Source organism: Meriones unguiculatus, chromosome 8 (genome assembly GCF_030254825.1).
Source record: "Meriones unguiculatus strain TT.TT164.6M chromosome 8, Bangor_MerUng_6.1, whole genome shotgun sequence".
Taxonomy (NCBI): Eukaryota; Metazoa; Chordata; class Mammalia; order Rodentia; family Muridae; genus Meriones; species Meriones unguiculatus.
In genome coordinates this window covers 34,081,859-34,097,438 of record NC_083356.1, presented here as the reverse complement: position 1 = coordinate 34,097,438, position 15,580 = coordinate 34,081,859, and the positions used below count along the sequence as shown (strand labels likewise).

At 40.4% G+C, this 15,580-nt stretch overlaps 1 protein-coding gene across 3 annotated transcripts in view; it reads right to left on the bottom strand.

Moving 5' to 3' along the window:
- Positions 1-15,580, bottom strand: part of Dnaaf11 (dynein axonemal assembly factor 11) — a 140,987-nt gene that overhangs the window by 43,077 nt on the left and 82,330 nt on the right. For all 3 annotated transcript variants that reach the window (XM_021655126.2, XM_060389345.1, XM_060389346.1), the window contains 2 exons: positions 12,392-12,461; positions 11,651-11,746 (listed from right to left, as the gene is read on the bottom strand). In XM_021655126.2, coding sequence (XP_021510801.1) covers positions 11,651-11,746; positions 12,392-12,461 — 166 coding nt within the window. The remainder of the gene's footprint in view (positions 1-11,650; positions 11,747-12,391; positions 12,462-15,580) is intronic.

Sequence of the window (15,580 nt, the reverse complement as noted above, 5' to 3'; positions counted from 1 at the left end):
TTTTATAAAGGAGATATTTTTAGTATTTTTTAGTATACGATCCATATAAGCAAACCTCAGTGAAAAAATACAGAAAAATAGAATATTCAGAGGAAGAAGAAAAATCATTCTTTGAAACTTAAATGGAAATAAGATCCAACGCCCCTGGAAGGCAGGGAGGTTGGAAAGACCACAGGTTTGTACAACCAGAAAGAGGGACTAAAAGGGCTGAAGTAGGTGGAGATAACGTTTCCATGCTTCCATTTTCTAAGGGATGGAAGTCTCAGGAATGAGTTCAAATGAGAAGTAAAAGAATAGCACTGTGGATGCAAGAGACAAGCCTGGCGAGATGACCAATGAGCAGTCCAGACCCACACAACAGTCAGAGAATACGGGAAAGTCTATGTTGACCACAAAACTTGCATATTTTTGTAGAGAAATATTTGGCTGACCAATATGAAGGAAGGTAGTCTGGGTTTTATACAATTATGGTCTGTTCTGTTGGTCTTAATATATGACCTTTATCTCCAATGTCTGGTGTAAGCAGATTCAAACAACATGCTCACCAACCAAATTGGAAATACATTTTGCTGTTCAGTTCCAAAAGCAGCTTCCTTAATCTCAGTTAATTACTCTGAAAGAAATCTCAAAGGAAATCTTGAAGCATAGTGTGTTCCTATAACTTGGCAATTGAGAATCTAGAAGGGACTTTAGCTAATGAATCAGTTCAACCTGATTCACTCAAGCCAGCCCTCTTTTTTTTTTCATTTTGTTAACTTTTATTAATTACACTTTATTCACTTTGTATCCCCCATAAGCCCCTCTCTCCTCCCCTCCCAATCCTGCCCTCCCTCCCCCTTCTTCACTCATGCCCCTCCCCAAGTCCACTGATAGGGGAAGTCCTCCTCTCCTTCCTTCTGCTCTTAGTCTATCAGATCTCATCAGGAGTGGCTGCACTGTCATCTTCTGTGGCCTGGTAAGGCTGCTCCCCCATCAGGGGGAAGTGATCAAAGAGCAGAGCCAGCCCTCTTAGTGTATGCAACTTTTCAGTTAAATCTTGTATAGCTGAACTGTGGTGAAATCACATGCCCAGAGTCCCCAGGCAAATATTTGAGGAGGCTACATATACAATTTACTGGGCTTGTTGACACATCTGGAAAACAGGCTGAAGGGAGAGTATCAGCTCTCAGATATTGTAAAGAATAGCCTCATTCAAAATAGCAACTAAATTATTTATCTGTAAATAAACTTACAAATGTGCAACAACTGTATAGAGGAAACAAGTAAAGCATAAAACCTTCTAAGGAACGTAAGTGTCACAGTGGAGAAGCTTGTTATTGTATTTAACCATGTAAAGGCACCCATCCCTCCCTCTTACAATCTACAAAGTCAGAGAAATCTTAGAAACTGTCATGGCTTAGAGGCGGTTTGTCCCCATCAAAGCTTATTGTCCAGTGTAATGATACTGAAAGTGATAAGGCCTTTAAGAGATGGGACCTTCAGGGAGGTGACTGGGGCAGGGGACCTGTGTGAAGGTATCATGCAAGTCTTTTTTTTTTTTTACTTATTTTTTTATTCTTTATTAATTACACTTTATTCACTTTGTATCCCCCCTGTGGTTCCCTCCCTCTCTCCTCCCATCCCAACCCCTCCCTTCCTCCACCCTCTGCATGCATGCCCCTCCCCAAGTCCACTGATAGGGGAGGTCTTCTTTTCCTTCCTTCTGATCCTAGTCAATTAGGTCTCATCAGCAGTGGCTGCATTGTCTTCTTCTGTGGCCTGGTAATGCTGCTTTCCCCTCAGGGGGAGGTAATTAAAGAGCGGGCCAATCAGTTCATGTAAGAGACAGTCCCTGTTCCTATTACAATGGAACCCACCTGGATACTGAACTGCCATGGGCTACATCTGTGCAGGGGTCTTAGGTTATCTGCATGCATAGTCCTTGGTTGGAGTATCAGTCTCAGGAAAGACCCCTATGCTCAGATTTTCTGTGTTCTGTTGCTCTCCTTATGGAGTTCCTGTCCTCTCCAGATCTTACTGTTTCCCACTTCTTTCCTAAGATTTCCTGTACTCTGCCCAAAGGTTGCCCATAAGTCTCAGCATCTGCATTGATAGTCTGCAGGGCAGAGCCTTCATGCAAGTCTTAAGGAGTATATCAGTTCCCAAGGGCAGTCTGTTATGAATGGGCAAACCTGGGGCTGTTTCAATTTCTTGCTGATTCTCTTGACAGATGGTACTCATCATTCTCTGTCTCCAATCCTATGAACTCTTCACACCAATTCTCATGTGATTTTGTGATCTAGCCAGGTGATCCTTGCCATCTTTCACTATATTGTTTGTTCTTCTAGAATTAGTGTTAGTAGTCAAATAAGCCTTCTTTCTTCACAACTTACCATCACCAGGAATTTTGTTATAGCCACAGGGAAAGGGATAAGATAATAATTACAAAGCAATATGAGCTGATATTTTAGTACAATATTAGTTAATAGTTACAAACAATATGAATATAAAATTATGCATGTCTCAATACAAATATATAGTGTCCCAAACACTGTTCAAATTGCTTTGATTTTTTTATGTATTTATATCAAGCTTATAACTCTCTGAGGCCTAAACTATCATAGTCACCTTATAAATGGTGAATTAAAGGCACAGAGGAGTTAATTTTCCAGAGGTAACACAAACGCTGAGTAAAAGTAACAAGATTTGACTCAGGTTCTCTAGCCCCAGAGCCTGAGCCTTTAATCTATTGCATTCCATTGTGTCTACGTGGATGGATGGCAACAGGAATTACAGTGGGCTTGTTTAGGACCCAGAATCTGATAGGCGTGTTTAAGCATAATCTAAATAATACAAATGAAAAACTGTGAAATGATTGGAGATAATTGGTAATTAGGGGAGATTAGTGTTTTAAATATTCAAATTCAGTTACTATATTCACTCACTCAAGAAATATATCTATTCCTTACCTGGTTTTATTCTAGATCGCCCTAAAAAGACAGTCAGAAAAAGACAAGAAACAAAACAAAAACCACCCTTTGTTCTCTAGAGTCTTATATTCTTGCTGAGAAAAGCAACAGAGAAATAAATTCAGAGGCAATAAAAGCAATAAACCCCATAAGGAAAAAGACAGCAGAATGATATACAAAGAATGCAGGCAGAGAGGATCAGGAGCCACCTTCTTGATCAAAGGATGCTTGAGAAGAAACCTGAAAGACAGGACAGTTTATGAGAGTGGCTGGGGGAGCAAAGCCCTGAGCCACTCCCAACAGGGTCCTTGTCACACTTTCAAAAGCGCATGGAATCCAAATATGTCAGCAGATGTGAGGGAAAGTAAAGCCATAGAAAATGAGGGGCAGAAGGGAGATAGGAAGGGCGAGATATCCAGGAACTCTGCCTTTAACTCTGAGTGAAGTGGGAACATGACATGGCCTGACCCACATTTAATATAAAATGATCATTCAGGCTACTGTACGGAAAAAGAATCTCCAACTACTCCATGGAAGAAGAGTGAATTCTTGATGGACAGATGATAGCATGGGTCTTGACTGGACATATCTAATATAATAAAAGTATGGAAACTGATGACTGAGATTCTGTTTCCATCACTCCCAATGAAAAGGCTAATGAATAAGGATTTCTGGAAGCCAAGAAGAAATCTCACCAAAAAGTGGACATGCCAGAAAAGCCTGCAAGATGAGCATCCACTTTCCACTGCCTAATGATGCTTTTGTGAACAGCCAGAGTCCCATCACCTACAGCCCCATAAGCCACTTTCAAACAAATGGATAGCCCTTGATCACAGAGGAGGCACAGTGGAACATTGCATGCTGGAAATAAGGAGCCCATATCTTAAGATAAAAAGATGAAGAACAGAGACAGGAGTCTGGCAGCATGCACAGGGTTGTCACCAAAACATTTGCAATCCAAAGTAGCTCATATACTGACAGAGACTGGGTAGTATGAGTGGGACACTTCCAGGTGGCTCTGACAGTCTGGCTGCCTCTTGGAATGAAGAGCTGAGCTGGGGTCTGGGAGCTCCCTCTGAGATTAGCAACAACAAAATTTAGCCTTGACCTGTGTGATGGGGCCAGACTTAAACTGGTGGAATTTGACTACTCATCAGCACCCTGTACAGGTACAAGCTTCTTTAAGTAAGAAAAAGAAAAACACCATTTTGACATCATGAAAAAAAAAGTGTCCAATACATAGCTTGGCAGGCCTGGCAATATTCCAGTAGCTCGGGATGCAGAGACAGGAGGACTGCAAATTCAAAGCTTTTCAGGCTACACAGTGAGTTCAAGGACAGACAGGGTAACTTAGACTCTGTCTCCATGTAAAAGAGTAGAAAAAGGAGTTTGGGGTGTGCTTCAGTGGTAGAGCAGTTGCCTAGCATGTACGAAACCCTGCATTGAAGTCCCACATTCTTAAAAAAACATAAACCATGGTGTTGTGGACTCAATGAAAAGTTTTGTGTCTTTGGAAAATAGATGCAAATTTCATCACTGAATTCATCACTGAATTTCCACACATCCACATGATATTGTCATTGCCAAGCCAATCAAGCAGGTCAGTCTTTCACAGGGTTCTTCACAAATACACCACGGACAGACCTACTGAACATCAACTCTTACTTGAATTAGACTTTGTAAGTAGTGTAAGACACTAACGACTATTAACTATTCCTGGGAATCCTATTTCGCTTAACATGCGGATGATACTATCCAATGAATAGACTGAAATGTTGTGTCTGACTGACTGATTTTTTTCTTTCATTTTTAGGGGAGGCAATGTATTTTTATTTATTATGCAAACCTCTTTGAGTCAGAATTTTCTGTTACTTGAGACCAGGGGCTTCTTAATTGTACTGTTTTCTGTTATCAGTGAATTTTATGTACTGTGCATATTTAAGGCTTGCGTGGCCTTATGGCATACAGTAAGTAGTGAGGTTAGTGCAGTAAAATTATCATATCCACCATCTCACTGTTATTCTTTATGGCAAGAACAACTACAGCCTGCTCATACAGTACAGATCTCAAATGCAAGTTTCCTAATGTTAGTTCCTGTGTTTCACATTAGCTCTATAGACTTGATATTCCTACATTTATTCTACTCTGACCTCAGACCTACACCTTGTTATTCCTCTCCATCCCTCTTTATCACCATCATTTTGTTTTCTACTTCTGTATATTTGATTTTCAGAAACATTCCACATATTAAGTAAGCTTGCCTATGTTCTTTCTGTGCCTGGTTTGTCTCACTTAGCATAATGTCCTCCAAGCTCATCTACCCAATGGCAAATGTGCATGTATCTGTGTATGAATATATAATAGATATGGTATAGATTTATATGCATCACATCTTTTTCAATCAATTCACTCATGAATATATATTGAGATTTATTCTTACAAAATGATTTAATATTCCAAGGCGTTTCCTTAGTAATAATAATGCAGGCCAGACTCATGCGACTACCCCCTAAGTCAGCAAATCCAGACATAGGGAATATCTCTCTGGGTTCAATGTCAGTACTTTAAATGTTTCAGTCAGAAGGAACGTTATGAAGGTGTTAACTTTGAGTAACATTTACTTGAATCATAATATAAATGAAGTTCTATTTATTAGCATTTAATGATTTGATGATTTTTAGAAAAAAAATTGTCAAGTTTATATGTTTTATATGAATGAAAAACTTAATTTTAGGTAAGAGGTTGTTTAGTCTCTAAAGTCTGATTTCAGTGTCTTCTCTTTTAAGGAGGAGAGATAAAACATGGGTAATCTATACATGGATGCTTATACATAATTCCTCAAAGAAAACATTATCTAAGTTTATTACTGAAGACAAAGTAGAACTAGTTTCATTTCACCTCTATTATTCTCTTAGTAAGCCATTTGTTATGGTTTTTACATTTTAACATGAAACATAAAGGTAACTGTGAACAAAAAGAAATCCCAGTTCTCAAGAGGCAAAGGTAGAAAGATCCTGAATTTAAGTCTCATTGGGTTATAGAAATAAGACCTACCCCCCAAACAACAACAAAACCACAAAAGACAAATGCAAAAAGGAGGATGTGTTTACTTAACACACTGATGAACAGGGACAACAGAGACTTTTCAGATCCATTGCTTGCCACCTCGAACAAGGACACTAGTCACGTCTCTGGCTTTCCCCTTAAGAAGACCAAGTTGTCATTTCATCATCATCTTGTCAGATACACTGGAAGTTTCCAAATAAATGGGTGGGTATGGGGAAAGTTTATGCTCATAGTGTCACACAAATAACTTGTTGTGATGTCTGCTAAGAGTGTGGAGGGATTTCCCTGTAGATGTTCTAGATAAAATAGGCACACTCCTTCCATTTGCTGTGGCCACCAAGGATGACATGATTCTTGCAGTATGGTTTGCTATTCTATTGCCTGACAACAAATTTCATCTTTTATTTTTCATCTCAGAATAAAAATACATAATTGATTATATATGGTCAATCTGTTGGGAAACTGGCTATGGAAAATGATGGACTATTTAATCACTGTGAAAGCCTTATTGGTTAATCAGTTTATAGTTTTCCTTACAGGCACTGTCCTTCCTGTCTATCCCTTGTAAAGGAAACCCATTGCTGGTTTATCTTTCTCCTCCTGGAAACCTAAGGGACACTGAAGAAGGTAACTCCACACTAGCTCAAGGGATAAGTTCTAATGAGAGAGGTCAATCAAAAAGTTATCATCCCTTTGGCCAAATTGGTTTCATCCTTCAGGGTGAAGCTAATCAAAACTAGGTGGACTCTTCATTTAATTGGAACACTTATTCTGGAGAAGTTTTAATAAGCGATTCTCTCCCTGTGTCTTTGGTTTCTGCCCATTTCTATTTCATGCAAGGGGAGGGGCAGGGAGTGTGATACCTCTTACTTCCTGTGCTCATCTGATAAGTGAAGATTGTTTGAAGGGAAGCTAACATTTCAGAAAGACCCTGGCCCAGCCACTCTACTTTCTCCTACTTTCTTCCTCTTAAAGACAAAACTGTTCCTTTATGGTTAATGTCAGCTTTGGAGTGAAATTCTACAAATGACAGCAGAAAACATTTTACCTCACTCAGCTTATAATAAAGAATCCAGATTCTTCACAAAGACAAGTATTACATTTGAAAGTCAGACATCTTTAATGTTTTCAGAGTTCTCGTATATGTTAAGCCTGTCATAGTATCAGGCTGTCTCAGATGCTCAACTTCGAGATCAAAGGAAAACTGCATACAAATATAAAAGTAAACAGACAATCCTTCCAGTCTTTAGAAGTTATAAATGCCAGGACTTTAATCTAACAGGGAAGTACAGGCTGTATTTTTATCTTCAATTTCCACTTAACCGTCAGTGATTCATTTTAAATCATCTATGTCCTCAAAGCCTACCCTTGACTCTTCATTCCTGGGCAGCACCGAGCCCACTACTAGATCCCATTTTGAGCAAAATTTCCCAAGCCAGTTGTCTGAAGTTTCTCTCTTCTCTGTTTCTAATTCTGACAGGTTTCCCTAGCCCACTGAGATGACCTTCATTATGGTGGCTTCAGTTGTGACAAATCCAGTGAACACATTTGTGTCTTCAGACGAAGCTTCCTTCCTGAAAAGGTTTATTCTCTAGACTTCCCAGGTAATTTTAACATCTTTTTCACCTTCCCAGTTCACTCATTATTTATCATAATGCTCCACGCTGGCTCCTCAACCTCATTATGCAACTATGTCCTCACTGCTCCACCCTAAACTCTCCTACTCCATCTTTACTCTACCCTGACAGAAACCTTTCAGCATCCCCCATTTCCTACCAAATACCTCTATGCTCATAATTTCCAGTTCCCAACCTCTGACCAGTTTTTTTCCACTGGGCTCAAAGCTGACATATATGAATGCTGATCTGAGATGTCCAAAATCACTACATAAACCTATGACCCACTTCCCTTGAATCCAGAGGCCATCCCAACTGAGATGATACTATAATATGCCTACTAAAGCATCCTTGACTCTCTTGCATCTTTTTGCCATTTCCCGTCAAAATATAGTCTCATTTTGGTGACTCACCATCTGTCTGGCACCCCACTACAGTGCTTCCTCATTGCAGAGACTTCTTACTACATTATTTTCATAATCATTTTTTTCCACCCTTTGGTTTTTAACTCACACAGAAGGAAGCAGAATTATGACTTTAAATCAGGTCTACATGTAGTCATCCAATTAGACCAGCACCATTTGTTGAAGATGCTATCTTTTTTCCATTGTATGGTTTTGGCATCTTTGTCAAAGATCAGGTGTCCATAAGTGTGTGGGTTTATTTCTGAGTCTTCTATTCTATTCCATTGATCCACCATTTTGTTTCTGTGCCTGTACCATGCAGTTTTTATTACTGTTGCTCTATAGTACAGCTTGAGATTAGGGATGGAGATACCTCCAGAAGATCTTTGATTGTGAAGGATTGTTTTAGCAATTCTGGGTTTCTTGTTATTCCATATGAAGTTGAGAATTTTTCTTTCCAGGTCTGTAAAGAATTGTGTTGGTAATTTGATGGGAATTGCATTGAATCTGTAGACTGATTTTGGTAAGATGGCCATTTTCACTATGTTAATCCTGCCAAGCCGTGAGCATGGAAGATCTTTCCATCTTCTGATATCTTCTTCTAATTCTTTCTTCAAAGACTTGAATTTTTTTTTCATACAAGTCTTTGACTTGCTTGGTTAGGGTCACACCAAGGTAATCAAGAGGGTGAACTCTGGATAAAATGCTCAATCCCCATCCAGAAAAGCAAAGAGGATGGACATCAGAAGTAGAAGAAAACAGGGAACAAGTTAGGAGCCTACCACAGAGGGCCTCTGAAAGGCTCTGCCCTGCAGGATATCAAATCAGATGCTGAGCCTTATGTCCAACCTATGAGGAGATTGCAGGGAATCTTATGAAAGAGGTGGGAGCTAGTAAGACCTGGAGGGGACAGGAGCTCCACAAGGAAAGCAACAGATCCAAAAAATCTGGGCACATGGGTCTTCCCTGAGACTGATAGTCGAACCAAGTAGCATGCATGGAGATAACCCAGAACCCGTGCACAGATGTAGCCCATGACAGTTCAGTCTCCTAGTGGGTTCCATAGTAATGGGAACAGGGACTGTCTCTGACATGAACTGATTGGCCTGCTCTTTGATCACCTCTCCCTGAGCGGGGAACAGCCTTACCAGGCCACAGTGTAAGACAATGCAGCCACTCCTGATGAGACCTAATTGACTAGGATCAGAAGGAAGAAAAAGAAGACCTTGCCTACCAGTGGACTTGGGGAGGGGCATGCGTGGAGAAGGAGAATTAAGGGAGGGGTTGGGAGGGGAGAGGAGAAGGGAACTATAGGGGGATACAAAGTAAATAAAATGTAATTAATAATTTTTTTTAAATCAGGTCTGGGGACTGAAAACATGGCTTGGCAGTAAAGAGTGTACTCTTCTTGCAAAGGGCTTGATTTCAGTTCCCAGAACCTGTGTTGGGAGGCTCACAATTACCTGTAACTCCAGCTGCAGGAAAACCAACTCCCTCTTCTGGCAACTTTGGGCTCTGAACCAATGTTTTTACACACACACACACATACACACACACACACCATTTAAAAATAATTTTTTAAGCATTTTTTAAGGCCTGCTGAAGAGCTACCAATGGCTTCCCTTGGTTCTTGGACTAATATGTACATTCCTTGTCATAACCTGAAAGCTATGTAGAAGCAGCTTCTGCCATCATTTCTGGTATCTTCTTCCTACTTCACTCCTTATGTCCCAATCATTCTATATTTTTGATGCAATAACCTCACTCCCATCATAGCTTCATCTTATTTGTTCTTTCTACTTATTCATACTTACTGGTATCACCTTTACATAGATGGATCAAATACATCATTCAAGTCTCAGTTCAAGGGTCATACTCACTGTTCTATCACGGTGAAGAGACACCATGACCAAGGAACTCATAAAAGAAAAAATTTAATTGTGAGCTTGCTTACAGTTTCTGAAGCTTAGTCCATTATTATCATGTCAAGGAACATGGAGGCACACAGACAGACATGGCACTTGAGAAGTAGCTGAGACCTAATCCTGATGTCCAGGCCAACAGAGAAAGAGAGAGAAGGAGAGAGAGACAGAGACAGACACACTGGATCTGATGTGGGATTTTGACATCCCAAAGCCTACTCCCCAGGTACACTCTTCCTCCAACAAAGCCACATCTACTCCAACAAGACCACACCACCTAATCCTTTTAATCCTTTCAAACAGTTACACTCCCTGGTGGTTACACATTCTAATATATGAAACTATGGGGACCATTCTCATTTAAGTCACCACGTTTCTGTAGGTGCATTTCTTGATCCCTCAATCTAAAAGGACTAGATACATACCTTCAGTCAAACCTTTTAATCCTGTTGCCTATTTTATCTTCAGCACAGGGCTGATCTCAATCTATAATAATCTTTTTTTTGGTTGTTGTTTAAATGTTTGTGGTTTTTGGTTCATTCAGCACCTAAAGTAGAATCTGGCTGTCTGCTAGTATGTACTCATCACATTGAACAATATAATCAACGTGGAATTGTTATTTCACCTGAATTTATCAAGGAGCTGCCTCGCTGGTTTTTCTAACACATCCACAATAAGAAATTTCAAGAGTGATGTTTCAGTCTGAGGTGACCCATGGTTTCTCTCCTATGTGCCTTCAGGCTCTTTTCCTGTCCTCCCCGGCATTTGTTCTCTACTACAGCCACCCAGAATCACTCTCCAGTCACACAGTATGTCTTACCTTTCTTGCCTTCTTGCCGTTTAGTTGTTCTGTTTTCTATGAATCGCATTCAATTGAACCTTCAAAACTAGTCACATGTTTCTTCTTTATCAAATTATTCAGTAAATCCACTATTTCTAGCACACATCTCCAAGATTTTTTTTCCTTTCAGACTGTGGTAAGGTTATACACTTATAATCTTGTCTCCTCACTAGAATCAGCAAAGATCTAAAGTTTCATATTCATCTTGAAGCCAGCAGCTGACACTAGGCAGGCATTCAAAAAACATATTAAACTAAATGAACTTGACCCAACACCATATGAAAAAATACAAATAGAGCATCAACTACTTTCCCCCAAGTGAATAAAGTTTAAGGAAAAAAATAACATCTTTTAAATTATAAAACTATATTATCAACATCATAGAATACTATCTATATTGTGAGTTTTATTAACATTCTCATTCTTAAAAATCATAAAGTCTAGAAGACTGGAGGTGTTATTAACTTTTCCAAAGATACAAAATTATTAATCTTAATATTTAGAAATAAAATATAGTATCTTGAGAGAATCAAAGCCAGCTATACTACCAAGCAGCAAACCAGACAGTTAGGACAGGCTCACTTAGAATAACCATGTGCTCTGTCTCTCCAAGTGCTCCCCAGACTCTGGTCTTCAGAACTGATCAAGTTTAAAAGGATGTGTCGCATTAGGCCCCCTTCACACCCCTGTCTCAGCAATTTCTTCTCAGGGGCCTTCGTCCTCCTATGTGATGTGAGAGTGTCTCTGGTCCTCTCAACTCATGGCACCCTTATCAGAAGTCAGTGTTAGCCACAATGTGCCACAGAAACCAACATATCCAAGACTTGAAATTTGTCCAAATGCCATTTCCTACCTTGGGCATGCAGATCAGCAAGTGTCCTGTTGTCTGAGACCTTTTAGCAGAGCTTCTGTCAGGCTGCACCTCTGCAGAGAGGGCAAGCTGAAATGGCTGGAGGTGAGGAGGAGGCACAGAGAGCAAGGGTACATTACAAGAGAAGCCCACCTCAAGGGGTATTTTCATTACAAATTCATCACAAACGTGTTAAGAAAACTGTTCAGATGCATTAAAATATACTATATAAGCTATTCTTAACATGTATGAATGGTGTTAGTTGGTTTTATGTACAATCTGAAGAGTGGTCACCAGCCAGTCAGTGAAATGCTCACCAATCCACTTAGGGTAGAAATGTCATTTATAGATAAAACATCAGTATATTTCTATTTTAATGTCTCTCTGGGATAACCCAAATGAATGCTCAAAATCAGAAAAATTACTATTTCAAAATGACAGTTATATTTTCCATAAATGAGCTCACTGGTCATTATAATGTACATTTGGTTAAACTTTACAGCCATGTTATAAACTTTTAAAAAGATACAAGGTATAGGTTTAAAACATTCATGTTCCTGAGATACTGAAGGTAACATCTATTTCCACTTTATACCATCCCTGTGTTATAAAACCACATGCCTAACAAACAGTGCACTGTTTAAGTTTCTAGTCTTTCTGATACAGTAATATTTTTTTAACTGGGAACACAGGCTACGTCAAGGCTTATCTTCTAAAATGGTGATATCCCACAGTTATGCCTACCTTTCCTTTGACCATTACTCGAACATAGGTTGGCTGCACATCAACTTCAATTAAAGAGGTATCCATGTACCTTCAAAATTAATTACACATCTTGTAATTGTCCAAAGAAACATTCATCTCAAACAAGTAAAAGCATGAAAGCATGCTTACAAGACCACTTTAGATGAAGAAAGCTTTAAATGTCTATACTAAACTGGTCCTAAAACTAGCCTTAATTTATTCCTAGTTCAGAGAAAATTCAATATATCAGCAATTTCATTTTTAGACATACAAGTACACTTGGCATTGATTGCCCAAAAATATCTGAGGTCTCAAATGCCAAAGGTTTGAAAAAAAAAAAGACTTACCATGTTCTTCCATTAATATTTTATTTTAAGTCCCCAGAATTTCAGCAGCCAGGAATGCTGAATCCACCACTCTCTGGGCCAAAACAGTCACCAGCTCTGTTTTTTGGATGCCCCTCATGCCCTGAAGCTGTTTATGCAGAATGTACAAGCTACTGAGCAACTGTGCCTTCCAGGGACGGCAGCTACCCAAAGCCAGGCTGTTCTTGTTTTGACCAAATGCAACAGCTACATTTCATGCCATACATTAAAATAGGTTTAGCCTAATAACTATATTTTCAGCACTAATTGTGAATATAAGAAATGGGGCTGGAGAGGACAGAACCTCCACAAAGAGAGCAACAGAACAAGAAAATTTGAACACAGGGATCTTCCCATAGTCCTCTTACTCCAACCAAGGACTATTCATGGAGATAACCTAGAACCCCTGCACAGATGTAGCCCATGGCAGCTCAGTCTCCAAGTGGGTTACATAGTAATGTGAAGAGGGACTGCCTCTGACATAATCTGACTGGCCTGCTCTTTGATCACCTCCCCCTGGGGGGGGAGCAGCCTTGCCAGGCCATAGTAGAGGACAATGCAGCCACTTTTGATGTGAACTGATGGACTAAGATCAGAAAGGAGAGGAGAACCTCCCCTATCAGTGGACTTGGGGAGTAGCATGCATGCAGAAAGGAGAGGGAAGGTGGGATCCAGAGGGGAGGTGGGAGGGGCTTATGGAGGGATGCAGAATGAATAAAGAGTAATTGATGAAAAATTAAAAAAAAAGAAAAGATAATTTAAGCACCTTAAATGACTTTCAAAAGTGAAGGAAAACATGGAGTTAGTCAATTTACATGGAGCATGTCTCGCCCCTGGGGGCAATGGTCTCCTGAACCTACTCAGACCTCGGACACCCACCACTGCTAGTTCTAGAACTGATGCAGGATGTTCCAACGAGGGGGTTAAGGCTTCTCATAATATTTCCTATAAGTCCACACCTGTTTGTTTATAACCCCCATTTTTATTCATTGTTAGCCAGATAGAGCCAAGTAATTGCGATAATGATACTTGTTTTTTTGCCCAATACGGGAATGCTAGTGAATTTAGGTATGCCCTGGTTACTCGCATGCCTCGCTGGGTGCCTGTGCCCGTTGATGCCCCTCACACTATGACTCTCTTCAGACAGAAAAGGGATCTTGGAATTACAGCCGCCATTGTTACTGCCATCTCATTGGCGGCTGTTGGAGCTACCACTGGGGCATTAGCCATGAGTCATACTATGCAGACTGCTCAGACCCTAAATAATCTTTTAGCCAATGTAGCTCATGCTTTAGATGTACAAAAAGGAATTAATGCTCAACTAAAAGGAGACTTGATGGTGTTCAATCAGAGGATTGACCTCGTGCAGGAGCAAATTGATACCCTATGGCAAATCGCTCAACTTGGCTGTCAATGGAAGTATGCTGGACTTTGTGTCACTAGCATACAATATGAGAATTTTTTCCCGTGCTGCAAATCTGTCTAAAAATTGTCCAGCTATATTTTATGTAATTGTACTGAAGAATTCGATACTATGATGGAGCAGCTGAGAGTGGCCATTGTTACGGCAAATTCTACCAGAGTGGACGCAGGACTAGCCACAGGATTATCATCATGGATTGCTGCAGCCATGAATCATCTGAAGGAATGGGCGGGCATGGGAGTGTTAGCAGGCCTTCTGGTGTTGGTCTCCTTGGTTTGCCTGTGGTATATATGCAAGATTAGAGTCTCACAACAGCGTAATGCAGCCATGACCATTCAGGCCTTTACAGCCATTGAAGCAGGACAGTCTCCCCAAGCATGGTTGGCTACCATAAAAAGCTAAAATGTTATGCTCAGGATGCGAGGCTAAGCACTGCACTCAGGGTCAGCCGCTTTCCACCCAAAGAAGAGCATGTCTGGTTGCATGCAGGTTGATGCCCCAGGTCCCGCCTCTGAGAAAAAGGTATCGGACGGGTCTGATGCTCATTGGGTAGATGACACCTAAATGAACATTGGTACAAAGTCCCAATTTATTTCTAATATCAGAGATCAGACCTCTACTCTTGCCTGATGCGTCTAAAACAAAAAGGGGGAACTGTAGAGAGCTGTGTAATGCCGCACCTTAAAGATGGAGCTGGTTTCCACCTTCCACCTTCCCGATGGTGAGTGCTCTCTGTCACAAACAACTCCATATTTGGCTAAGGCTGAGGATCTGGCTTGCTTCCATGTATGTGGGCCTATCTGCATTGCCCACGAGGCACGCTGGGGTTGGCTACCCAGAGGCTATTTTAAGCTGTGGGCTGGCTTTCCCCAGGGTCAGAAGATTGTTCAAGGTTCCTGAATAAACTGCATTGAGAAGAACAAAAAAAAAAAAAAAAAAAAGATAAAGAAGGAGAGGAGGACCTCCCCTATCAGTGGACTTGGGGAGAGGCATGCATGTAGAAAGGGGGGGAGGGTGGGAGCAGGAGGGGAGGAGGGAGGGGCTTATGGGGGGATACAAAAGGAATAAAGTGTAATTAATAAAAGTTAAATAAAAAATTTAAAAAAAAGAAATGGGGCAATGATTTAAAAAAAAATCACAAGTTTTATGACAGGGAGGCTTATCCTGTCTTAAAACAAAACAGAAATGGAGGCTACAGAGATGTAGGAACAGAGGGATAAAACCAGTGACACAAAAATAAAGTTTCCTTCAAAGGCAGGGAAGGGCAGGTAGCAATCAGGCAGAGAATGGAGTAGGTGGGAAAGAGCATGGTGGGAAAAAGAGAAGAGCACCTAAGATTAACCACCATTCAGTACAACCAAAGACACCACAGGCACTCATAAATTAAAAAAAAATAATAAA